The sequence below is a fragment of the Triturus cristatus genome, chromosome 10 (assembly GCF_964204655.1).
Source record: "Triturus cristatus chromosome 10, aTriCri1.1, whole genome shotgun sequence".
Taxonomy (NCBI): domain Eukaryota; kingdom Metazoa; phylum Chordata; class Amphibia; order Caudata; family Salamandridae; genus Triturus; species Triturus cristatus.
In genome coordinates, this window is record NC_140593.1 from 516,541,733 (window position 1) to 516,568,317 (window position 26,585).

General features: G+C 47.8%; 1 protein-coding gene across 3 annotated transcripts in view; it reads left to right on the forward strand.

Annotated features, from left to right (window-relative positions):
* CNPY1 (canopy FGF signaling regulator 1) overlaps positions 1 to 26,585 on the forward strand; it is a 368,137-nt gene that overhangs the window by 74,488 nt on the left and 267,064 nt on the right. The window contains exon 1 of one of the 3 annotated variants that reach the window (XM_085631978.1): positions 9,528 to 9,585. The exons of the other annotated variants lie outside the window; for them this stretch is intronic. Within the exon in view, the coding sequence (XP_085488104.1) occupies positions 9,529 to 9,585 (57 nt within the window). The 5' untranslated portion in view covers position 9,528. Of the gene's footprint in view, positions 1 to 9,527; positions 9,586 to 26,585 lie in introns of those variants that run through there. 3 annotated transcript variants of the gene reach the window in all.

Sequence of the window (26,585 nt, forward strand, 5' to 3'; positions counted from 1 at the left end):
CAGTGAAAGATCACAGAGACTCCATAGCAGATGTGCTCTGGAGACAGATATGATGGGTAGGGAATAGGTGATTACGAAGAGGCTGGAGGGTGTGACCACACGTGCCCAGGTCCGTTTGCTGTTCCTGCTCATTCATGTTTGGAGAATGCAGCTGCTGCATACTGCAATCCACTACAACTCCCACCCTGCCTGGGTCAGCCTTCTCTCCTGAGCCAGCAGCAAGACCGTACTCAGGCAGCCGCCCACTTGCCGTATCCAAGCAGGGGCCAGCACTGACAGAGCTGCACACAAGGGCTCCATGATCTAGTCAGTTTCCAGTAGATACTTGACACCTCTGGGAGCAGGCCACACAGGCACGCAAAGCAGCAGCTACCCAGATCAAGCCTGATGCTCCGCAAACGCCGAGAACGGCCAAATGCTGGGAAAAGAGCAGGGCCGAATGCCTCCCAAGACCATGCCCAGATGTGATGTTTGAAATGCATTTTAGTTGCGTTGCTGAAGAGACCACAAATTATATGCCAGAGTGCAAGGCAAATTAGAACAAGAGGATGATCTTGTACATGTCTGATTAATCTATATCGCACTTGTTAGTGTAAAGAGCTAATCATTCTCTTATTAGGGATCAATTAGTTGACTGCACCAACAATCCCAAGATGCAGTAAGAGTTACTGGCAGAGAACCCTAGTTTGATACAAGCTTTATATATTGTCAAGAGTATGCAACTGGAGCTCTGTGCGTAAAGAAAACGAGGACACTGCCACTTTAAGGTCAATCAAAGTAATGCCATCTTTTAAGAAAGATATCTTTTCTAAGATGAGAAATCTAGGTCAAAAGTGGGAGATGAAAGTAAACTTGGGACACATCAAATAATGTGATGTTTTTTGTGAGGAACTCAGTACGTAGAAATTGTGGGAAGAAGGGATAATATGCCAGAGGGGGATGAATAAAGTTCAACTGGGAAAAAAGGGGGAAATAATGAGGGAAAAAGACAAAAAGCCTGTCTAGGAGATGAAAATGTGGGTCACAAAAGTGATGAGTAGTGATTATATCAAAATATAAAATAAAACTAGATGAGAAAAGCTTCTAAATGTTTGGAGATTCAGGATCTCTGTACAGACCAGCCGGAAAAAGGATTTGAAAAAGAAAATTGGATAAATGCATGGGTAAACTTGTAGCCGCAAATATTAATCCAGGATAGTATGGCAAAAGCAGCACTGGTCTGGTAGGCATGTTGTGCATGGAAATTATGTTTCATGGAAGACGACAGTGGTGGTATATATTGACAACAGTGGTAAAAACTTTTTTCAGAAGGGACATCAGCCAGACCTTGAGGCAACAGTGAAACCCGAGTGCCGAATGCTAAGGAGCATTTAATGTTGTTCTCAAGGTCTCAACGATGCAGACATCATCATGAAGAAATTCCCTCTTCTTTTTCTTTGCGCAATGACTTAGAATTGCGAGGGGATTTAAGCACATAACTGTGTTGAAATGAAGGTCAAACTGGTAGTGGATAAAGTGAAGATAATACCCCATCGTTGTAAAAATCACTTGAGGTTGCAATTGGAAAGGTTTCTAAAAGCAGGCAACATTGAGGCAGAGGTATCGGAGTGGTTGGCACCAATAGTTCTGACAGCCAAGGCCTTTCCTTGTATGTATACTTGCATAATATTAATAGAAATTACTGGCTAGATTTGTATCCTCTTCCAAACATTTCAGAGGCCTTGGCTGTGCAAGTGTCTTTAATCTGATGTATTCATCATATGCTGGAAGAAGCAGCTGGTTGTATGTCCTCGAGCTTGTACTGATAAAATGGTGCCTCTTATGGGTTTCTTATAGTAAGGAGGTATGATGCAAACGTGGAGCGCTGTGTCATATTTTGTTTGTGTTGCTGGAATTTAAGTAGTAGCTATGGTGGTCCTTTTCATTGGGAGGCACTTTGCATAATGCAAAGTGCCTTGAACATTGCTTGCTTAGATACAGTTAGCCAGTGATGTGTTTGAAGGGCTGAGTCCTCTGGGGTAGAGGTGGAGGAGTCTAGCAGCAGGATGTTTGATTAGTTACATTTTGCATATGATGAAACTGAGGGTGCTGAGGTACAGACTGTTTTCTTAGTTGAGCTTGGCGATTACAAGTGTAAGCACAGACTGTAGCTTTTGTTAGTATCCAAGGTAGTGGAACATGTGCCAGTGTTTCCATTATGCTACTTGTTGTGACCTGGTTGACATGTGTCATCACGGATCAGTCTCAATCCATTTTCACACCTAAAATTCCCAATTTCTTTTCATGTAATTGGAGGGGCATAGAGTTTCTTGGGGTACATGGCATTGGGCTGGTGTTTGTGCCAATGTTCACAGGTCATGATCTCTTTCTTTGCAGTACTGAATGGTGGTTATTCATCATCCATACATTTACGGTACAGAGACAGGTGTTGTAGGTGCTCTACACTATCCATTCTGAGCACAGTTAGCATACAATTTGCATAGTAGTACCATGTGAGGTTGGATGATTCCTGGTAAGAGGGTTAGGTAGATGTTGAATAAGAGAGGTTGAAAGTAAGCCAGTATTCTGCAATACAAGAAAGATTCAATTATTATCAATATCATGAATCTCATGGTCTTGTCTTTAAAATCAAAAATGAAACTAATTTAGACTTCTTGCAGTGCAAAAGTTCAATATTTGTGCGCAGACATCAATTGAACTTACTTTTGTCATTAGACAGAGAGTAATGAGGAACAGCGTCTTGATCTGCTTCTTCTGAAGGAATGTAAGCATCTCACTCAAGCATGTGACCACCTGGGACTTGGGGTTCATGTGTGCTCTCCGGTTGGTCATCATCTGCCTCGTCACTTTCTTGACTGACCTCGCCATTCGATGCAGAGTCATCATCTGTCTGGTGTGACATTTGTGAAGTTGAATGTAGACAATAATTTATTTGCTTTAAAGGTCTTCATGCTTTCTGTAAGATATGAGGATTTGCTAGAAATTATGGGTATTTAGGCAGCAATCATCTTTACAGTGACCCAACTCTTACAGTTGCTTTAATGGGAAGGAGAGGACCTTCGTAGGAGACTACTTGAGGGGTTGCTCTGGAGGGATAAGACACCGGCCCAGGCTATTAACAGGCTTCCATTTACAGGAGAGTTCCAGGTGGTGCAGTTCTTGCTAAGCAAATGGAGAAAGGATCACGCTTCCCTCCACCAGCAACGTTGCTGTGCCAGTATCTGCAGCCATCAGCGCTGACCAGTCTAACTTTCAAATGGTGATGCCAACTTTAGGAGTAGCTCAGATATCTGCCTTCCCATGGCTTGGCTCACTTTCTGTCCACACAGGCGAGCCACAGTCTTGACAATAAAATACCTACAAAAAACAATTTTATAAAAGTGATAAAGTCTTATAATTATTGCAAATTCTAACTAAAAACACCCTAAATATTATACTATCAGCATAGCATGCCCCACAGTTAAGAGTGGACTGACAACCTTAAATGTTTAGGAACACCTCACTAGACAAAGTGTTATGTACAGACCAAGGGTTCTATCACAAAAAGAGGGGAGACCAGGAGCGCTTGTATGCTCAGCATATGTGCTCTCAAAGGTAAATTCTATCAATTAAAGGCATGCAGTTCCTGGGAAAGAAAAGGAGGGTAGGTATCAGGGCAGTTAGGAAGGTACTGAAACATGTGGGTGTCCTGCTTCATCATAGGGCATGCTCATCGGGCTGGCGCAGCAATGCCCGACGAGCACCCAGAGGGGGTTCTTTTTTGGAGATCCTTTGTCCCAGTACCATATGTGGAGTGCAAGTATAGGGCCAAAGGTGTAGATTGGTGGATTGCGGTGTATTTGCATCAAAGGTGTGATTAAGAGTAGACTGAGCAATTCTCTGAGTCAAATTTTAATCGGCGAGTATGCTTGACTGGTTAAAAAAAGTGGTGGCTCCCAGTAGAGACAATGATCTCTGGTGGCTGAGAAAGTTAAAAGGTCGACATGTTTCTTGCCATCAAGAAGTCAATAATGATCAAAAGGGCACTTTTTCTGGACTGGTGAGTTCTAATCTGTTCCGTGTTTGGAACCTGCAGTGGAATGAAGGATAACCCAAACACTATATACCCTATATTTGGTGTTCCTTGATGTAATGATACCTAATAGGCTGACCTGAAATGGAGAAAAAAAGCCATAAGTATAACAGAGCTTTATCAACTGATCAGTTCCAACATTTTATACTTTTAGTGTACCATGCATAAATTATACATGCTGACAACTGTGGTAGTGCCACACAAATTGTGATAAAACAGAATAAAATAGAGAATGTAATAGGCAAGTGACACTCTCATGGATGGAAACAAGGTTTCATACACTGTGGTGAATAGAGGCCAGATCGCTTAACTAATTGGGTAGTATCTTGACTTCTCGAGTATGCGCTTAGGCCATGCTAATTTAGCATGCTGGAAGGACACAAATAGTAAAATAAGGTTCCCCAGGGAAATTCCTGGTATTTTCTAAAAACGAGTTGCATGGTACTTACAGAGTCGAAGTGACATTGCACAGGACGACCTTTCCCCTCTCAGGTGCCTGGAAAGTGAAGGCAGTGGGGAGGGCTGTGACTTAAAACTGCTCTGTTCTTAATTGTTTACAGGTAGTTTCAATTGGAAGGTAAGTCATCGCTACCAGGACTCTTTGGGCGCCATATTGGAAGTATGGAAAAATGCGAGGAAAGTCATATAATCCCCTCCGGAGTTTTGGTAATCCGGAGTATTGAATAGTAAGAGGTGGCCCATTGAGCTATAGGCTCTGCTCGGTCAGGGGCTTACCTGCCGGCTCAGGTAAATCCAATGTGGGCGCTATGGATGCACCACTCCCCAGGTAATGATAGACAGGAGGAGAGATGGAGGAGGGGGCGGGACTGGTAAGCATCACAGTCCGCCTAGTCGTAATGGGAAAGGGGCGGGCTAAGCACAGCCTGAGTATGCTGCTTGTTAACCCATGCAGGGGAGGCAGGAGTAAGAAAACCAAGTGACAGTCTGTGTGGAGTGCTATCCAATGGCTGGGTAGTAAAAGGTTGAAAGGACAGGAGGGGGGACTAGAGGTAAGGGCAGAGTTCTGCCTCCCTAACTGGATGGTTAAAGTGAAAGATGTATAGGGAAGATCCTGGGAGGATACCCCACAATCCTAGGGTATATCAGTAGTTCACTTCCCCCCATGGGATATCCTCATTCAATCCATTGATATGGGTTGACAACCAGAAAATCCAGTCCTGTTATCTTTTAAAAAGGGTACCTTTGTTCATGTTAGAGGGGGCCAAAAGCACCGCCCACCGTATGTCATTGACAGAATGGCCATGGGTTATAAAATGTGCACACATCCTGGTACTAGTCCTCTGGCATCTGACGTTAGTACGATATTCAATGATGCGTGTCTTGGCTGGTCTGGTAGTCATACCTATTTATCTTTTTCCTGGAACTCCACACAAGGCCACCAGAAAACACACGTACTTGCTTGACAACATTAACCTGTGAATCAAACAGGATATGCAAGATAATTTTTTTAAAAAGCACTGGGATATCCTACAGATTGGCAGCCTCAGTAAACCACAACCCAGGTTCGCCTTCAAACGCACCTCCAATATCAAGGACATACTGGTACACATAAGACCCCGCACACATGACACATCTGACCAAAGATCACTTTGGGATCTACCCCCTGTGAGAGGTCATTTCCCTGCGGCTTGTGCTGTGTGCAGTCTTACCACTACTACCAAATAGTTCAAGTTAACAAAGACATTTACCTTGACACAAAAGACATACTAATTGTAACACAAAAAGTTGCATGTACACAGTGACATACATGTCTTTGTGGCAAAACATACAGTGGTAAAACTACCACACCAGTCAAGACACTAATCATTGAACATCGTAGTAATGCCAGAGGACTAGCACCAGGATGTGCTCTTGTTAGACCTGGCACCTTGGCGTGGGTCTCCCTTCCATTTTTGCTGTTGCCTCATGTGTTTTTGCTGGTATTGGATGCTTTGGGCACTGTGCCACTGCTGTCCAGTGCCACAGTGCAAGTGCTCCCTATTGTAAATTGATGTATGAATTAGTGATTCCATGATTGGTTGGTTTAGTTTACTTGTCAGACCCTAGTACAGTGCACCAGGAGTGCCCAGGGCTGGTAATCCAAATACTGCTGGTGGGCTTGCAGCACTGGTTGTGCCACCCACAGACGCAGCCTGTAAAAGTGTGTCTAAGGCCTGCCATTGCAGAGCCTGCCTGCAGTCTGGTACTGTCATGCTGAGTGGGCAAGTGCACCCACTTGCCAGTCCCTAAACCATCCCTTTTCTTCATATCAGATACCCCTATGGTAGGCCCAAAGGCAGGGTGCATTGTAGGTATAAGGTAGGACATGCCCTGGTGTGTGTGGCATGTTCTAATAGTGAATTACAGCCATTTTCATTTTTCACTATTGCAAGGCTACCTGTTCTCCATAGGCCAGAATGGGCAGTTTGATTATTACCTCTTATAATCCTAACTGACTCAGGGAACATGGTAGAGATTCGAATTTAGTATGCCTGAACTCAGAATGATAACGATAAAATACATATTTTAGTGAAGTTGCTTTTAATACTCCGTGTTTGGAAATACCACTTTTAGAAAGTAGGTATTTTCTTTTCTAACTATCCAAACCTGCCTCTGCTAGGCTGTGTATTCCTTGTCTGGAGTTTGAGTGACAGGGGCTGGGGGATTCCAGGAGACAGGGTGAATAGAGAGTTTTGCATCTAGATAGGTGGGAGGAGTTGCACCTGGGACCTGAATAGGGCTGTGCCTTCCCTCCGCAATGCTGGCTTCACCTCCTGTGGTGTGTCTGATGTCTCTGCCCTGCACTCTGAAAGGAAAGGAGTCATGTAAACAAAGTGCTCCAGGACTGGCCAGAACTGGTTTGGACTAGGCAAAGGTCTCTCTGCCTTCAGAGAACAAAGAGAAACTTGGTATAAATATTGGGACCCAAACCCAAGAACTTTAGATCACTTTGGGGAACAAGAAGAAACCTTTGCTGAGGAGTGGAACCAGAAGAAACTGAGGCAAAACTATCCCTAAGCTAAAGTGCTGCTTGGGGGATTGGCCTGCAATGGTTGCCTGACTGCCAAAGAAAGGAGAAAGGACTTTGTGTGCACCTTTATTCAACTTGTAAAGGATCTCCAAGGGCTTGGAAAAGAGCTTGCCTCCTGCTGAAGTCTCATGGTCAACAGACTTCACCCACCAGCTCCCCAAGAGTTCTTTTGAAGTGCCTGCAGTTGTGCTGGACTTTTTGAGGACTAGCGTCTCGCAAGGAGCTGGAAGCGCGACTCAAGAACAAGAAGCGTGTCGCCGAACTGCAGCTGCACAACACGAAGTGCCTCGCATCGCCAGAGAAGAGGATCGACGTCGCATCAGATGCCGCCGCATCACCGGGAAGCGTGTCGCAGAAGAATCGTTGAGTCATCCCAGGTCCACCGAAGTGCCACGCATCGTCGGAGAAGAGGATCGACGTCGCATCAGATGCCGCTGCATCTCTGGGAAGCGTGTCGCAGGGCCTGTCGCGGCTCATCGCCGGAGAAGAGGATCGACGTCGCATCAGATGCCGCTGCATCTCTGGGAAGCGTGTCGCAGGGCCTGTCGCAGCTCATCGCCGGAGAAGAGGATCAACGTCGCATCAGACGCCGCCTCATCACCGGGAAGAGTGTCGCAAGGCCTGTTGTGGCTCGCATCGTTGTGGAAGCAACTCGCATCGCCAGGGGAGAGGATCAACGTCGCATCAGACGCCGCTGCATCACTGGGAAGCATCTCGCAGGGCCTGTTGTGGCTCGCATCGTGTAAAGCATCTCGCATCGCCGGAGAAGAGGATCTTTGTCCCATCAGGCGCCGCAACATCACCGGGAAGCGTGTCGCATCAAGAAGAAAGTGCCATCTTTGTTTATTTGCACCGGATCTTCAACGCATCACCGTCCTTACAACACTTTCGTTGCCCTGCGTGTCGCATCTTAAGGTACATTGAACTCTGAGTGTCGCATTTACCATCTTAAGAGAACTAAGCCAATTCTACCATTTTAAAGTAACAGTATTGTGGATTTTTGTTGTTTATGGTCTTGTGTTAAATCTATATAAAGAATACTTATTTTTTTATATAAAACTTGTGTGGTGTCCATCTGTAGTGTTGTTACTTGATTACTGTATGTGTTCACAAATGCTTCACACACTGCCTCTGAGATAAGCATGTCTGCTCGTGCCAAGCTACCAAGGGGGTGAGCAGGGGTTATTTTAGGAGTGTACCCCCTTACCCTGACTAGACGCAAGGGTCCCTATTTGTCACAGGTACCTATCTATGCCAACTAGAGACCCCCAAATCTAACCGCTCATTTTATAACCCATGGCCATTCTGTCAGTGACATACGGTGGACGGTGCTTGAGGCCCCCTCTAACCTGAATAAAGGTACCCTTTTAAAAAAAATACCAGAACTGGATTTTCCGGTTGTCAACCCATATCAATAGATTGAATGAGGATATCCCATGGGGGGTAAGTGAACTACTGATATACCCTCGGATTTTGGAGTATCCTCCCAGAATCTTCCCTATACATCTTTCACTCTAACCATCCAGTTAGGGTGGGTTCCCCCTTATACTGGTAACCTTTTACTACCCAGCCATTGAACTGTACTCCTGCACAGACCAGCTACACCTACAGTATCCACCATCCTTTAGTAGGCCTCTGCACATATCTACATGGGTGTAACATATAGTGAGGTGATTCATGCGTACTTCAAGGTGGGCTGTCTTTCATACCTTCACAAACTGAAATCTAACACCACCATATGCCCAAGTGACTGTCTTGACTTCTACTTCTAGAGCGTAACACTTTTCAAACACCTTTGGGGTGCCTTAACAAGCAATTCACATACTGTTATCACTCCACCGTGGGAGCCCTTGGTTTCCTTTCTCCTTCCGCCTCTGCATGGGTTAACAAGCAGCCTACTCAGGCTGTGATTAGCCCTCCCCTTTCCCATTACGACAAGGTGGATTGTGATGCTTGCCAGTCCCGCCCCCTCCACCAACTCTCCTTCCGCTTACAATGATGCAGGGAGTGGTGCATTCATAGCGCCCACATTGGATCTGCTTGAACCGGCCGGATTAGCCCCCGACCGAGCGGAGTCCATAGCTCAATGGGCCACCTCTTACTATTCAAAACTCTGATTACCATAACTCTGGAGGGGATTATATGACTTTCTCTGCATTTTTCCATACTACCAATATGGCACCCACGCACTCCTGATAGCGCTGACTTTCCTTCCAGTTAAAACCACATGTAAACAATTAAGAACGGAGCAATCTTAAGTCACAGCCCTCCCCACTGCCTTCACCTGTGAGGCGCCTGAGACGGGGTAGGTCATCCTGTGCAATGTCACGTTGACTCTGTAAGTATCATGCAACTCATTTTTAGAACATTCTTGATACCAGGAATTCCTGAGGCAACCTAATGCATCTATTTGTGTCCTTCCAGCATGCTAAATCATCGTGGCCTCAGCACATATTCGAGGAGGCATGATACTACACAATTGGTAAGTGATCTGGTCTCTATTCACCACAGTGTATGAAACCTTGTTTCCATCCATGAGAGTATCGCCTAACTGGTACACGTTCTATTTTATCACAATATGTGTGGCACTTCCACAGTTGGCAGCATGTATAATTTATGCATGCTACACTAAAAGTATAAAATGTTGGATCTGAGGAGTTGATACAGCTGTGTCGTACTTTTGGCTTTTTTTCCATTTCAGGTCAGCCTATTAGGCAACATTACATTAAGGTACACCAAATATAGGGTATTTAGCGTTTGGATTATCCTTCATTTCACCCCAAGTTCCAAACACTGTGTAGATTAGACCTCACCCATCCTGACGAATTGCCCTTTTGATCATTATTGACGTCTTGATGGCAAGAAACATGTTGACCTTTTAACTTGCTCGGCCACCAGAGTTCATTGCCTCTACTCGAAGCCACACTTGTTTAACCAGACAAGCATACTCTCCGATTAAAATATGACTCAGAGAATTGCTTAGTGTAGGAAAGTGTCTCTTTTTGCATGGTAACCCCCTAACGTTTTTCCAGATACTTGATGCTAACTTAACTGAGTATGCCTTGGGTCCCTGCCAATCAGGCTCCCAGGGCGTGTGTTCTTTCCCAAAACTCTACCTCTGTCTCCACAATTGGCACACCTCTGGGCCACATGTAAGTCCCTTGTAAAAGGTACCCTTGGTACCAAGGGCCTTGTGACCAGAGAGGACGTCTGAGGGCTGCATCATGTATTATGCCACCCTCAGAGGCCACTCACCTTAACATCCACACACTGCCATTGCAAGCTGCGTGTTTTGATGCGGACCAAACTGAAGAGTCGACATGGCATACATCCCTGTGTGCCATGCCCTCCCACACTGCCTGTGGCATGGGTAAGTCACCCCTCTAGCTGGCTTGACAGCCCTAAAGGCAGGGTGCACCATACCACAGGTGAGGGCATAGCTGCTTGAGCTATATATCCCTACAGTGTCTGTGCCATTCACAGACATTGTAAGTGCAGTGAAGCCATTTTGAGTACGTGGGCTATGAGTTTGTCAGCACGAACTCCACGACATTAAACCCACACGGATGCCAGTGTTGGATTTAATGTAAAATGCACTCAGAGGGCATCTTAGAGATGCCCCCTGAAAAATAACCAGCCCTGGTGTGGTTCCTGAGTGACTCTCCGCCATCTGCCACCACCAGACAGGTTTCTGGACCCCTGGGTAGAGAGCCCTCCACTCTTTGGGCCCTAAAACAAGCATATCATGGGCAGAGGTGTCATGCCTCCTCACCCAGGATAGGCAGGATCCACAAAGTGGAAGCTTCAAAGGCTTGCCACCTTTGTTAGCTACCCCAGCCTCTCCTGCTATCAGCAGCTGGCTCCCATCAGTTCTGACCCCCACTTTGGGTGAGAGAATCGCTGGGAAAACTTACAGAGGAAGGGAGATGTGCCAACCCCACCCCTCAGGTGGGGGAGGCGAAGTGAAGCGCACATTACAGTCTCCTCCATCTTGAAGATGAGGGGACTCCCCCAATCAGGACGAGGCATATACCCCCCCCCCCACTGGAGGGTGGCATAAGAGGGGATAGATACCCCAGGGAAGGGACCTATTGGCCCCAACCTGCTCACCCCTGTAACGCCCCTAAATCTAGGTATTTAGGGGAACCCCTGAACCTTGCTCCTTCCATTCGCCAACCTAAGAAGGGCTGAAGAGCCCTGCTGCAGAGAAGAGGACGACAACTGCTTTGCCCCCAGCCCTACCAGCTTATCTCCAGCTTCAAAGACCGTGCGAGCTGAAACCGGCAAGTCCTGCAGTCAAGAGCCTCCAAGAACCCTGACCGGAACCCCCGCCCTGCCTTCGAGAAATACTCTGATCTCTCAGACACTGGATTTGTCCACCAACAAACTCAAGCCCAGACTCCAGATCCAGATGGAGCTGCGGGTCTGCACCGCTCTGCACCTGATGCCCACGGCCAGAGTCTCAGTGGCCCAACACCACTGCAAGGTCCCCCTGGTGATCCTGACCTGGAATCCAGTGTTGGACGACCTCCTCCAACCTCCACTTCGACGGGTCCCCCGCGACCGCATCTGGTGAAGAAACCCGACATGAAAAGACACCCCTGCACCCTCAGCCCCCTGGCCTTGGGGTGCCTGACCGACAGTGTCCCTGTGCACAGCAGCCCTCCAACTTCACCCTCCAGTCGCTGGGTCTCGTCACCAAGTCTCCTGCTTCCAGTTTGCAGCACTGCTTCCGGACCGACGACCTCCATTGGGAGCCGGACACCTTTTTTTGCACACTGCCGCCTGTGTGCTGCTGGAGGTGTGCTAATGGTGCCTACTTGTGGCCCCCTTTGTGCGGATCACTGATATCGCAGGTACTACTTGTAAGTGGTGCTCATCGATGTACCCCCTGTCTCTATAGCATTGCATTGGGTACCCCATCTCTCCTTCGACCTCTGCGCCCAGCCGCCCCTGTGCTGCCGAGGGTGCACTCTTTGTACCACCTGACCCTTGTCCTGTGCCAGTGCTACAAACCCGAGACTGAACCCCTAATACTAGTAGCTACCAGTAGGTTACTAACTTTGTCTTCCTCCACAGGATTGCATTGAACTCAAACCAATACCTTGCATTGCCTATAGTTACATTGCAAAGCCTAAACTGTAATTGTTCTGCATTTACCAAAGTAACAACATACTGTAAAAGTATATAACTGCATTTACAACACATTACTGCATTCTTGAACAGTATTTCTACTTTTAAAAACACTGTGAAACGTACCTCCTGCACTATGTGATTCTTGGTTCTAGGTATAAAATAACAAAAGTACCAACTTTCTGTACAACCCATTGGTCTGTATTTAGGTTTTGAGTGTGTGATGCCATTGCTTGTGTGAGTACATTAAATGCTTAACACTACCCTCTGATAAGCCTAACTGCTCAGACCAGCTACACCTAAATTGAGAGTGAGGTACTATCTACTTTAACCTCTGCCATACCTTTGGGGGCTCTCTGGACTGTACAACCTAAACCTCTTTTTGGTGTAATATATATAGGGCCAGCTTCCTACAGTCAGTCTACTTTTAATCACACCACTGATGCACATACACCAATCTACGCCTTGGGCCCTACACTCGCACTTCACGTACGGCATTGGGACAAAAGATTGCCGGAAAAGAGCCCCCTTGCAGTTGCCCATCAGGCATTGCAGCGCCAGCCTAACGAGGAGCATGTCCTAGGATGAAGCATGACACCCACATGGGTGTGTGAGGGCCCTGGTTCCTAAAGGAACCGTTCCCCCTGTTTCAGTTCCTTCCTAACTGACCTTATACCTACCCTCCTTTACCCTTTCCGGAACTGCATACCTTTAGGTGACAGGACAGACCAAGGGTTCTACATCTATTAAAAATTAAAGTTTACCAAATGATAAAAGAAGATATGGCAATGCAATTGAAATTAGAATGAAAAGCAAACAAAGTACACAGCAAGTGTGTAAACACACATGTAGCATATAATGAAGCCATAATGTCATTGAGTGTGTAAAAAAGAGGTGCATGTAAGAAATGAGACGAGTGTACTGATAATGTAACAATATTTGAATATATGCAAAATACCAATGAAAAAAACGGAATATAAATATATACCAAATGCAACACTGATCATTCATTGTTTATATTCTTATTTGACACTGTTCTTAGACAAAAAAACTGTATTTTAGAATGTGTACATGGAGAAAACTATTATATTTAGCAGTTAATTGCAATAAAAGATTAGAAAACAAATCTGATTAGCCTCTTAACTGTCTGAAAAATGAGCAGCATAAGAAAACTGAAAACCATCAAAAGTGTACAGAATGTAGCAAGGTTGTGAATTCAGTAAATGGAGACACAAACTGGAAATGTAAAACTGACTCACAGTAGCATATAGCTGTCGAAACTAAATTAACTAAATATCAGCTGCTGTAAACAAGAAGGAAAAAAGTAATAGACTCATACCATGATGAAAAAAAGATAAAGTGCCATCATTCTCAACACATTTGCTATGGTAATTATGCCTCCAACTGAAGCACCAGAGAAACTTGAAGTTGTTTGTTTATTCACTGTGTACATGGTTGCAAATGAGTACAACATAATACAGCAAGAAAGTTTTCCAATATATCCTGGATGCCAAACAGTACATGATTACTTAGCTTGAAAAAAACCTATAACAATGTAACAAATATAATATGCATGCTGTAAAAGAAATTATTATTGTATATTGATGGAACATAGTACTAAATAGGAACCAAAGGATTGCCATATTATAGTGTATTTACGTGTTAAACTTTACCTAATTAGGTGATGTTTTCGCCCACATTTTTCGCAAATGTAAATATTACTAAATAATAAAGTAATACTATTAAGAAACATTACTACATTATGCCACCTATTTTGCCTTTTCTTGTTTATAATTAGTTGTTTTACTCTGTTGCATAATTCCAGTGGCCCTGGACAAAGCACAAACGTTTTATATGCAGTCAGACAAGCAAGGTATCAGCCAAGTTATTGCAGGGTGCGATTCGAACCAGTGTCACATATCAGACTATTCACATGCATGCCAACATTTCAGAAGAGCAAAGTGGAAGATTAAAAAAAACAAATCGGGAGAATGGGGCCTTGAATCGGGTTACTGTCATGTGTGGGCTTTGGAAGTGTGCTGCTGCAGGATCGGACATTTGAAACGCAAATGCAAGTTTTTTACTTACCTTTTAGAAGCATGGAGCGCAATGGCTGGCAGAGAGAGGGTAATGGCAGATTGCTGGCAGTGCGTACACCAACCCCCCCGCACCCGTGTGTGGCAGCCCAGGCTGAAACAGCTTCCCGGGCACACACACTGCCACCCCGGAGTACTTCACACGTCTTTAAAAGACCATTCGCTAGTTAATGAGGCTTTGTTGGTTTTTCACCCCTTCTGGAGCCCCTGCATCACCACTGACTATTGCTGGAAGAATTAGCACGTTACACAATACCAAGCCCTGTCAGCTGAAACACCAGAGGAATCGGGCTTTCGCTTACAGGAATCGGGAGGCGGGAGACTAGCCTTGAAATCGGTAGTCTCCCACCTGAATCGGGAGGGTTGGCATGTGTTACGTTTAACATATGTCCACCCTAGGACACCGTCCATGCTACGCGTTCTAGTGTCCCTGCGCGGACACCATACTCTCAGTGAAGTCATCAGCTGTGAACTGTCCGTTGACAGTTGACAGCTGATCACCGAACTGACGTGACGTTTATAGCTCCAGCTTCTGTAGGAGCATGTGTTGGCTTGATGATTAAAGAACTTATTGAACTACTTCGAGTTGGAGTTCTTAACAACGTGGCGACGAGTGCAAGCACGGAACCCATGGAAAACAGAAAAAATACTTAATTGGCTAGTCATTCTGGTGAAGTTTCTAATTTTGAGAAGAAGCGTAATTGATCTTAAGCAGCAAGGTTCTAAGGACTTATATCGAATGACTTCATTGGAAAGTATGTTGAGTTGTGAAGAATAACAACGAAATAATCCAGTGAATTGTCCGACTTCTACCTGACCTTCGCTCTACGCCTTGTGTCAAAGAAGGATATACTTCAATGTATCGTACGTCTTCAACCTAACCTTCGCTCTACGCTTCTGTGTCAAGGTAAATGAGGTACATGTAATGGAATTCCATGGACTAAATACTCTGAGGTAATGACAGAGCGCGAGCAGAAGTTAGTGTAATTCCAACTGTCATTCCATCGTGAGGAGAATTCCAACTGTCATTCTTTCGGAATCCACCGGTTCTCTCAGCTGTGACACACGTCACCGCGCTGTGACGTAGCGACGTGCCTCCATTTTGAAAGCTGACTCACTCTCTCCTCAATACATGCAGTCTAGTTGTCAACGCAACGTCAAGGCGCCATTTTGTTTTACGCGTTGAAAAACCTAATTAACGCTACTCTGGCGTTTCACAGACAATCGGCTGCAAGCTACGAGGGACACAGCGGCAAAAGCTAAACATAAAACGGAACCAGCGTTTCAGAGAACAACGGCTGCACACTACATGAAACCAAGCAGTAAGCACAGAGTGGAACTTTGACGCAAAGTAAGAAATTACACGCGAAGTAATCTTTAACAAGCAATTTCAGTAGGAAGTGTCAAATTCACGATTAGAATCCTAAATAGAATGTAACTCAAGCATTCTGAACAGTAAAGTTTCTTAAACAGCTATAGAAATACACATACGCAGCTATTAACACAGCAGAAACCTTCACCAGCATAGTCTACAATTACTCTGTGAACATACTTACACAATTTTCTGGGGAATATTCATTCATCCTACTTATAGGTAGACTACTGTACAATATGGCTTCAGGGTGTGTATGGAATCTATCGCCTCCAGAAACTTTCTTACGTGCAGGAGAAGAACCTGCTCTCAAGTGGGAGGAATGGAGAGAATATTTTTTGAATTATATTTCCACATTAGAAGAGGATGATGAGGAGAAGGCGGAAAGGAAGTATAAAATGCTCATGCATTATTTAGGAGCTGGTGGTATAAAAGTTTACAATGCTATCAACAAGAAAATTAGAGCAGAAAATGAAGGCGACGTGTTCACCAATGCTATTGATGATCTCAACACGTATTATAAACCGACAGTATGCGTCGGAGTAGACCGTTACAAATTCTTCCATAGGAAACAAGGTGAAAGTGAATCTATTGATGATTACGTGTCCGCACTAAAAAATCTGGCAATAAATTGTCGTTTTGGAGCTCTTCATGACAAGTTCATTCGAGATCAGATAGTGATGCAGGGCTCAAATTCAAATATACAGGATAATTTGTGGGCGAAGGGTGAATATCCCTTACAAAACATTATAGACATTGCAAGGAAGGCTGAACTGACTGGACGTTGTGCCAAAGCGGTTCTTCCTGAGACAAAAGAGAAGAAGGAAAGCGACACTGTAAGCAGGGTGACAGACAGAAAAACTTTAACAGGCAAAATGTCAATCAAAGAAGTTATAAATCATCTTACAAAAGAAATGAAACGAAAAACTGGGGCCATTGTTACCGGTGTTTGAGTGCATCGCATCTAGCGAATGACCCAAAGTGTCCAGCAAAGGAAGTGAAGTGCACATATTGTGGGGTAAAGGGACATTATGTCAAAGCCTGCAATAAGAGAAAACCACAAAAGGTAAAGATGGTTGAATATGATGAAGATTTAAACGAGAATGAAACAGACATCGATGACATCAATATGTTCGTACTTAATTTAGATGATGAACAGGATGAAGATGTGAACAAAATATGTACAACGAAGTCGGTTACTACAACAAAGAAACCCATATGTTGTATGACGATAGGTGGTGTAAACATTGACATTGTCGCAGACTCAGGTTCACCTTACACAATAGTCAACGAGGGTGTTTGGAAAGAAAGATTCGAAAAAACACTTGGAAGTAAATTAGAAAAACCGGATATAAAGATGAAATCATTCACAGAAGAACCCATTGATGTCTGTGGATGTAACAAATTGAGTTTTATTTACAAAGGGCGTGAAACTGAAGGCAATCTATATGTTTCTAAAGTGGGACCATCAGTACTGGGATGGATGGATCAGGGTAATCTAGGCATCATCCTAGACCCAAGCAAAATGGAACCTGTGTTTAGCCTATTTGATAACAAGGACTATGCAGAATCTCTACAGTGGGTGAGCTCAAAGGTTATCAACACAAGATCAAACTTAAACCTGTGACTACTCCCGTAGTACATAAGGCAAGGAACATTCCGTTTGCGATCAAAGATGAAGTAAGGGCCCAGATAGACCAGCTTTTGGAAGAAGGAATAATTGAAAGAATTGATGCATCTGAATGGGTCGCTCCCCTTGTTATCGTCAAGACAGCCAATGGCAGATTGAGGCTCTGTGTAGATCTACGGGATTTAAATCAAAACATTATTGTGGAGCCGTATCCTCTACCCAAAATTAATGAAATGTAAGCCACGACTAAGGGTGTCAAGTGGTTCTCAACAATTGATCTTAAATCTGCATACCACCAGGTACCCTTACATCGCGACAGCAGATCCCTGACTACATTCATCACACCTTATGGGTGTTTTAGATTTACCAGAGTGCCTTTTGGTTTAGCCTCAGCGACAGCAATGTTCCAGAGACTCATGAATAACATTTTTGAGGGAGTTTCGGGAATCCTACTCTTCCAGGACTACATCTTAATTATGAGCAAAACCAAAGAAGAGCATGATAGTAGAGTTGAACAAGTTTTAGGGATACTGAACAGTAAGGGACTTACAGCAGAGCATGCGAAATGCAAGTTTGCGAGCGATTCCGTGAACTATTTGGGCCATCAAATAACCGGCGATGGTATCAGTCAAAAAGAAGAACTCTTACAGGCAATAAAAGACTCTCCTGTTCCAGCAAACAAGGATGAGTTGAGATCATTCTTGGGGTTGGTAGAGTTCTATTCAAAGTTCATCAGAAATTTCGCACTAAAAACGTATGCACTTAGACAACAACTAAAAAAGATGAACAAGTTCGAATGGAATGAAGACTGTGAGGAAGCTTTCCAAAAATTAAAGTCAGATATGTGCACAGCTTTACCCCTGCAAGGCTATGATCCAGCATTACAAAATTACGTAACGACGGACGCAAGTAATAAGGGTTTAGGCGCAGTTCTCACCCAGAAAGACTCCAAGGGGGTCGAGTATATAGTAGCTTTTGCCTCACGTTCGCTGACACAAGCAGAGGAGAAATTCTCTGTAATTGAACGAGAAGCACTTGCTTGTGTGTGGGCACTGGAGCACTTCAGGCAATACATTTGGGGCAGAATGGTACATTTGTGCACTGATCATAAGCCTTTAACTAAGGTACTCACTACAAGGGGACTATACACCGCTTCGCCAAGATTGGCTAGATTGTCAGTACGCCTATTTGATTTTGTGAACAAAGTACAATATGTTCCGGGTGTGAAAAATGTGGTTGCGGACTATCTCAGCAGGATGCCCGTCAAAACTAAAGAAGATGCTCACAACGAAAAAGATGAACTGTGCATAGCGAATGTCCTAGAGCTCGCAAGCAGAATAGATAAAGAAGAATGGTTCAATGAACAGGAAAAGGATGACATAATCAGTAAAGTCATAAAACAAATCAACGAGGGATGGTGTGCTAAAAACAAACTACCGGAACCCCTTAAGCACTTCTGGGAAGTCAAGGATGAATTGTCCTTAGAAGACGGATTCCTACTGAGAAGTGGAAGATTTGTGCCACCTAAGTCAATTCAATCAAAAATACTTAAAATATGCCATGAAGGGCACCTCGGAATTGCAAAGACCAAAAGTAGGATAAAAAATATGTATTGGTGGCCTGGGGTCAGTATTGATGTCGAGAGAACAATCGGAGAATGCAAATTGTGCATGGATGCCGATACAACACAAGTAGCGTTTAGACCGCCCTTGCAACCCATTCCATGCCCATCAATGCCCTGGGAGAGAATAGGTATCGACATAATGGGACCTGTGTCTGAAGGTCTTGATCAATGGTATTTGGTAGTAATCAAAGATCACTTCACCAAATGGCCTGAAGTTAAAAATCACTAACAAACCCGATGCACAAAGCGTAGTAAAATTCATTGATGAAACATTTGCGCGGGAAGGCCTTCCTAAACAGATTGTGAGCGACAATGGTGCGCAATTCACGTCAGAATTATTTAAAAACTACATTCTCAGACATAACATCATACATAAGACAACGTCAGTCTACCATCCCGCAGGTAATGGTGCTGTTGAAAGATTCAACAGGGTTTTGAAGGGCACCATCAAGCTTGCAATCAATAGTAACCTCAACTGGAGGCAAGAAATATTCAGAACGGTGTGGGCGTACAGAATCACACCCTGTGAAACAACGGGACATAGTCCTTTTGAACTGATGCGGGGTAGGACACCACTTTCAAGAGACAATGTTGGCTGGATTAAAGCATCAAGAAGAGTAGGCGCGTCTCTGCCCCGGCGCCACAGGTTCGTCCCTGACCTCGGTGCCCCCTCGCTGCTGCTCGTTTTCTTTCCCCACTGTTGCCCTCATTTGTGTGATTTTCGTGACTGCATTTTATTCTTTCTTTCTGTTAAGTAGATTTGTGCTTCGTTATTATTGTACCCCTGGTGTGCCCCCCCGCTCCCCGCTTCCCGCCGCTGCTCCCTCGCGGCCCGCCCCCTTTTCTTTTCTGTAACCCCATTGGCCGCCCGTTCCCGCCTCCCAGCTGCTCCTCCCTCCCACTTGGCCTCATATTGAGCCCGCGCGGCGGAGTCAAGTGTGACCTGTCCACAGGACACCCCCCACACCGCACGGCTCGCCAGCTGTAGGCGCGTCTCTGCCCCGGCGCCACAGGTTCGTCCCTGACCTCGGTGCCCCCTCGCTGCTGCTCGTTTTCTTTCCCCACTGTTGCCCTCATTTGTGTGATTTTCGTGACTGCATTTTATTCTTTCTTTCTGTTAAGTAGATTTGTGCTTCGTTATTATTGTACCCCTGGTGTGCCCCCCCCCCGCTCCCCGCTTCCCGCCGCTGCTCCCTCGCGGCCCCGCCCCCTTTTCTTTTCTGTAACCCCATTGGCCGCCCTGCTCCCGCCTCCCAGCTGCTCCTCCCTCCCACTTGGCCCCATATGGAGCCCACGCGTACACGCAGCGTTCACGCGCAGCGAGCATTCCGATTGTGCGCCGAAGGCGCGCCAAAGGCAAGCCCGTCTACGCCCGTCCGCACCTGGACCGCGCCCAGCGCCAGGACCCCTGGTCCTCAACGATGCCAGCGCACCCGACGAACTTACGACGCCGCCAGCCTCCACGCACTCAACGCCGGCCAAAAGCCCGCCTGCTACCGAGCCACCCCGAAACGCACCCACGGACCCTTCACCTGCCAAGCCTGCCAATTCACCTGGCTCCGAACCTGCACCGCACCCACCACGCCGAGCACCAGCAACAACAACCTCAAGTGCATCCTGCTCAACACCCGCTCCGTCCACAGGCACGCCGTCGAACTCTGGAACCTCCTCGACACAACATCACCAGACGTCGCCTTCCTCACAGAAACCTGGATGAACGCCTCCTCAGCCCCTGACATCGCCATAGCCATCCCGGATGGCTACAAGATCACCCGGAGGGACCGCGTCAACCAAACCGGAGGAGGCATCGCCATCGTCCACAGGAACACCATCCGCATCACGACCAACTCCGACGACACCCTCACCGCCGCCGAGCACCTTCACTTCCAGATACACACCGACCCCAAGACCACCCTCAGAGGCACCCTCATCTACAGACCCCCGGGACTACGCACACAATTCAGCGAAGCCATCGCAGACTTCGTCATTCCGCACGCCCTAACCTCCCCAGACTACATCCTCCTAAGAGACCTCAACTTCCACCTGGAGAACAACAAGGACTGCAACACCGCCGCCCTGCTGGACAACCTCGCCAACCTCGGACTCAAGCAACTGGTGAACACCCCCACCCACCACGCCGGCCACACGCTTGACCCCGTCCTCTCCTCCAGCAAGCACATCTCCTTCAGCCACTCCACCGGACTACACTGGACAGATCACAGCGGCGTCCACTTCAACTTCAGGAGAACCACGACCCACCACCACCCACAACAGGTTCCCCACAGAAGCTGGAGCAAGATCACCGCCGACCAGCTCGCCACCACCCTCAGCCAGAACCCGCCCACCAACACGACGGACCCCGACGAAGCAGCCCGCAACCTCACACAGTGGCTCACCAACTGCACTGACGAACTCGCACCACTGAAGAATCCTCCCAGCAGGCCCGGCAGCAGGAAAGCCTCGTGGTTTACCAACGTCCTCAAAAACTCCAAGAAAACCTGCCGCACCCTCGAGAAAGCCTGGCGCCACGAACAGACAGCAGAACACATGACAGCCCTCAAGAACGCGACCCGCAAACACCACCAGCTGATCCGCACCACCAAGAAGACAGCATTCAAAGAACGACTGGATAACAACATCCACAACTGCAAGGAACTCTTCAGCATCGTCAAAGAGCTCTCCAACCCCAGCGCCTGCAACAACGACATCACACCCTCGCAAGACCTCTGCGACTCTCTCGCCGCGTTCTTCCACCGCAAGATCACTGACATACACAACAGCTTCGGCGCACTGACCACGCACCCAACCACCGAACCAGCGCCCCCCACCACCACCCTCTGCACCTGGACCTCGGTCAGCACCGAAGACACCACTCGAACGATGAACACCATCCACTCCGGCTCCCCAACCGACCCCTGCCCACACCATATCTTCAACAAAGCCGACTCCATCATCGCACCCCAACTCCGGGACATCATCAACAGCTCCTTCGCATCCGCCACCTTCCCGGAGAGCTGGAAACATGCCGAGCTGAGCGCCCTCCTGAAGAAACCCACCGCGGACCCCACGGACCTCAAGAACTTCCGCCCGATCTCACTCCTCCCTTTTCCTGCCAAAGTCATCGAGAAGACCGTCAACAGACAACTCTCTGCCTTCCTCGAGACCAACGGATCCCTCGACCCCATCACAGTCCGGTTTCCGAGCAAACCACAGCACCGAGACCGCCCTCATCGCAGCCACCGACGACATCAGGTCCCTGCTCGACAACGGGGAAACTGCTGCCCTCATCCTCCTGGACCTCTCAGCAGCCTTCGACACCGTATGCCACCGCACCCTGATACAGCGCCTCAGCAACACCGGAATCCAAGGAGCGGCACTGGAGTGGATCATCTCGCTCTTCGACGGAAGAACCCAGAGACTCCGCCTCCCCCCGTTCCGATCCGCGGCCACCGAAGTCATCTGCGGCGTTCCGCAAGGATCCTCACTCAGACCCACCCTCTTCAACGTCTACATGAGCCCCCTCGCAGCCATCGCACGCCAACACAACCTCAACATCATCTCCTACGCCAACGACACCCAGCTGATCCTCTCCCTCACCAACGACCCCACCACCGCCAAAGCCAACCTCCAGGAAGGAATGAAAGATGTCACAGAATGGATGAAGATGAGCCGTCTGAAACTGAACTCAGACAAGGCGGAAGTCCTCATCCTCGGACCATCTGCCTCCGCCTGGGACGACTCCTGGTGGCCCCCTGCCCTGGGCACCGCCCCCAAACCAACGGACCACGCACGCAACCTGGGCTTCCTCCTGGACTCCCCCCTCACGATGACCAAGCAAGTGAACGCCGTCTCGTCATCCTGCTTCAACACCCTGCGCATGCTCCGAAAGATCTTCCGGTGGATCCCCACCGAAACCAGGAAGACGGTCACCCAGGCCCTCGTCACCAGCCGTCTGGACTACGGGAACACCCTCTACGCTGGAACCACAGTCAAACTCCGGAAGAGACTCCAGCGCATTCAGAACGCCACAGCACGACTCATCCTGGACATCCCTCACCGCAGCCACATCTCGGCCCACCTGAAGGACCTGCACTGGCTCCCCGTCGACAAGAGGATCACGTTCAGACTCCTCACCCACGCACACAAGGATCTCCACGACACGGGCCCGAAGTACTTCAACAGCCGCCTCACATTCTACACACCCACCCGCCAGCTCCGATCCGCCAGCCTCGCCCTCGCCTCCGTCCCACGATTCCGGAAATCCACCATCGGAGGAAGATCCTTCTCCTACCTGGCAGCCAAGATATGGAACTCCCTCCCCACTCACCTACGGATGACCCTGGACCATCTCTCCTTCAGGAAACAACTCAAGACCTGGTTGTTCGAGCAGTAGCGATCACCCCCCTCCGGACCCCCCCCCCCCCTCAGCTCCTTGAGACCCTTACGGGTGAGTAGCGCGCTATACAAATTTTGCTGATTGATTGATTGGTCAACAAGACAAGTCAAGGAGAAACTTGCACAATCCCAGCTCAAATCAAAGAAAAACTACGACAAAAAACATGGATGTAAATATGTGGAACTCAAGGTTGGAGATCTGGTCAAAGTAAGGAGAAGTGGGTGTAGAGGGTCAGCGGTATAGTTGTTGGTCTGGGCGGAGCTAGGTGGGCCAGAGGAAGAGGAGGAGCAACGACAGGACGAGGGCAGATAGAGTAGGGACAGGGAAGGTGATGGATGCAGCGTAATAAAGCTAGTGCTACATATACTATTGGTGTCTGTCATTACTGCTGCTGGACATCACAGCTGGCGACGAAGGTGGGATGCTGCAGCCCAGTGTCCCCAGAAACTGAGAAAGACGTGCCCCTGTCCCGTGGTGCAGCCGGGGAAGCAAACGCGCTCATTGTCGAGCGCCAAAGTGAGGCAGAGCGAGTGGCGCCAGAATTGTGAGAACCGAAGCGGGAGCCCACCCCGATGAATGCCGACGGCTCCTGAAGCGGTTATCGGCTGCACCGAAGCGGTAGACCACGTGAGTGCTTGAGCGCTGCTACGCGCTAATTGAAAACCTCACGCCCGATGCGTGATAAACGGCATGCACGCGGAGAAGAACGCTGGGAGCCCACCCCGAGCTTGTTGTGCCAGCTAATGACTCCTGGAATGCATGTGAGGCACTGAAAGTGGTGGTAATTGCAAAGCACCGACGAATAGTGTGGCAAGTGGGCTGAGAGTGGCAGGCCAGGCCTCGTGAGAGTGAGAGACCCTGTGCGGCGGCCATCTTGGAGTCAGGCAGTAATCAGTGGGACATCTCCATAAGAATCAGAGGGGCGGCCATCTTTAAGTCAGGCCAGAAATTAAACAAGCACTCGACAAGCCAAGAGACGGAATATTTTGTCCATAGAGGGGTCAGGCATCTGCCGAGGCAGACGAGGAGGAACGAAAGTGACCAGGCACTGACCCCACGCAAGCTAAGAACAGACGGACGAGTTGGGGGCGTGTTGCCATCATGTCGAACCACAACTCGCCGCAAAGACCCGAAGCCACCCCGATTATGACGAGCGTGTCACACCTGCGCCCACCAGAGCCGCTACCGTTGACGGTTGGGGAGAGTATGGGCCCCAGATGGCAAGAATGGCTCGAAGACTTTGAGGATTACATTAAAGGGTCGAAGGTGACCGAGGATGAGGACAAAGTGATTGCACTGCGCAATCTGGTCGGCAAAGAGATTAGCAAGATCATCAAAGAACTACCTCGTGCGGACACCGGAACTTATGATAAAGTGCGCGAGGCGCTCAACAGGAAGTTTCTGCTGAAACAAAACGTGGATTATGAGAGGTATACCTTTCATCAAGCCCGTCAAGGGAAAGAAGAGGTAATGAGTTGGTTCATAACACGACTGCGTCGATTGTCCCGATATTGCGAGTTTGATGCGTTTTCAACGGATGATGCCATCCGGTTGCAGATAATTGATGGGTGTCAGTCTGAGACACTGAGGAGGAGGCTGCTGAGGAAAAGTCACAACCTAGAAGAAATAGAAGAGATGACTCGAGTGTATGACCAGGCGGAGGAGCAAGCTAAGAGCATGGAAGCCGGGCGCCCTGAAAGTCGCGAGCAAGCGTGCCGGGTGCAAGACAGTCACCGACGCAGACACTCGAAGGAGCGCCGGTACCACTCTAGGCCTTCCTTGCGCCAGAGATACACCGAGCACAGAAGACACGGATCGAGGAGAAAAGACAAGAGACAAGAGGGGGGAAAGAAGTGCTACAGATGTGGGTATGACTTTCCGCACCGAGAAGCGTGTCCAGCCATGGGGCAGCAATGCCGGAAGTGTGGACGAACTAACCATTTTGAGGCGACTTGTGGCGAGTATCGCCGGGAGAGGAAGGATGACGTGAGGAGGCCGACTCGCTCGGACACCAGGCGACACCACGTGAAAGCGGTGCAAGATCGGCCAAAATCGTCCTCCAGCTCATCTCATTCCAGCAGGGAATCGAGGAGATCTCGCTGGGCAAGAAGGTCACCATCCGCGGACTCTCGATCAGGGTCGTGCGAATCCGAGTACACGGTCGAGTATGCCAGTATGGTTGCCGATCCAGATCAACTGAAGACCTACCCGAGACTGGACATCAGTGTGGGAAATCATGACACGCAGTTTGTCCTGGACAGTGGGGCATCACTGAATTACATCCCGGTGACGGAGTACAAAAAGATGAAGTCACCACCTCCGTTGTGCCCGGCATACGTCCGAGTCTTTACCTGGATGTCCAAGAAACCACTCCCCTGTCTAGGGAAATTCCAAACCACTCTTTGACATCAGAACAAATCGATATCCACTGTAGTACACGTAATTGATGGCCCGGAAGCTGATTGCCTTCTCAGCTTACCGACGGCCGAGAAACTTCGGCTGGTTGAGATATTATACCATGTCAGCGAGAATCAGGACATACTACACAAATTCCCCAAGCTATTCATCGGTTTGGGAAGGTTGAATAAATGTCAAGTCCGGCTCCACATCAATGAGCAGATTCGACCTGTCGCTCAACATCCCCGACGGGTACCATACCACCTTCAGCAGGCTGTGGAGGATGAGCTGCAAGAGCTGCTCGCTTCCGACATCATTGAAAGGACTGATGGCCCCACCCCATGGGTGTCACCTGTAGTCATCGTGCCCAAGAAGGGCACTTCTGAAAAAGTGCGACTGTGCGTGGACATGCGGCTTCCCAACACCGCGATTGAACGTGAACGACATCCTGGGCCTCACTTGAGTGATATGATTGCTGCGTTGAATGGGGCCAGAGTGTTCTCGAAACTGGACTTAAACAAAGGCTATCACCAGCTGGAGCTACATGAACGGTCAAGGTATATAACAACGTTCGCGACACACCTGGGTCTGTATCGTTATAAACGATTAAGCTTTGGCATCTCTTCTGCTGCGGAGATCTTTCAGGAAGCAATCCGCCAAACCATATGCCACATACCTTACACGCTAAACTACAGCGATGATATCCTTGTGTATGGGTCCAAAGTCCACGAGCATGACAAGGCCCTCGATAGAGTATGTCACGCTCTCTTGGACGCCAACTTGACATTGAACAAAGAGAAGTGTGAGTTTCATCGATCCACACTCAAGTTCTTT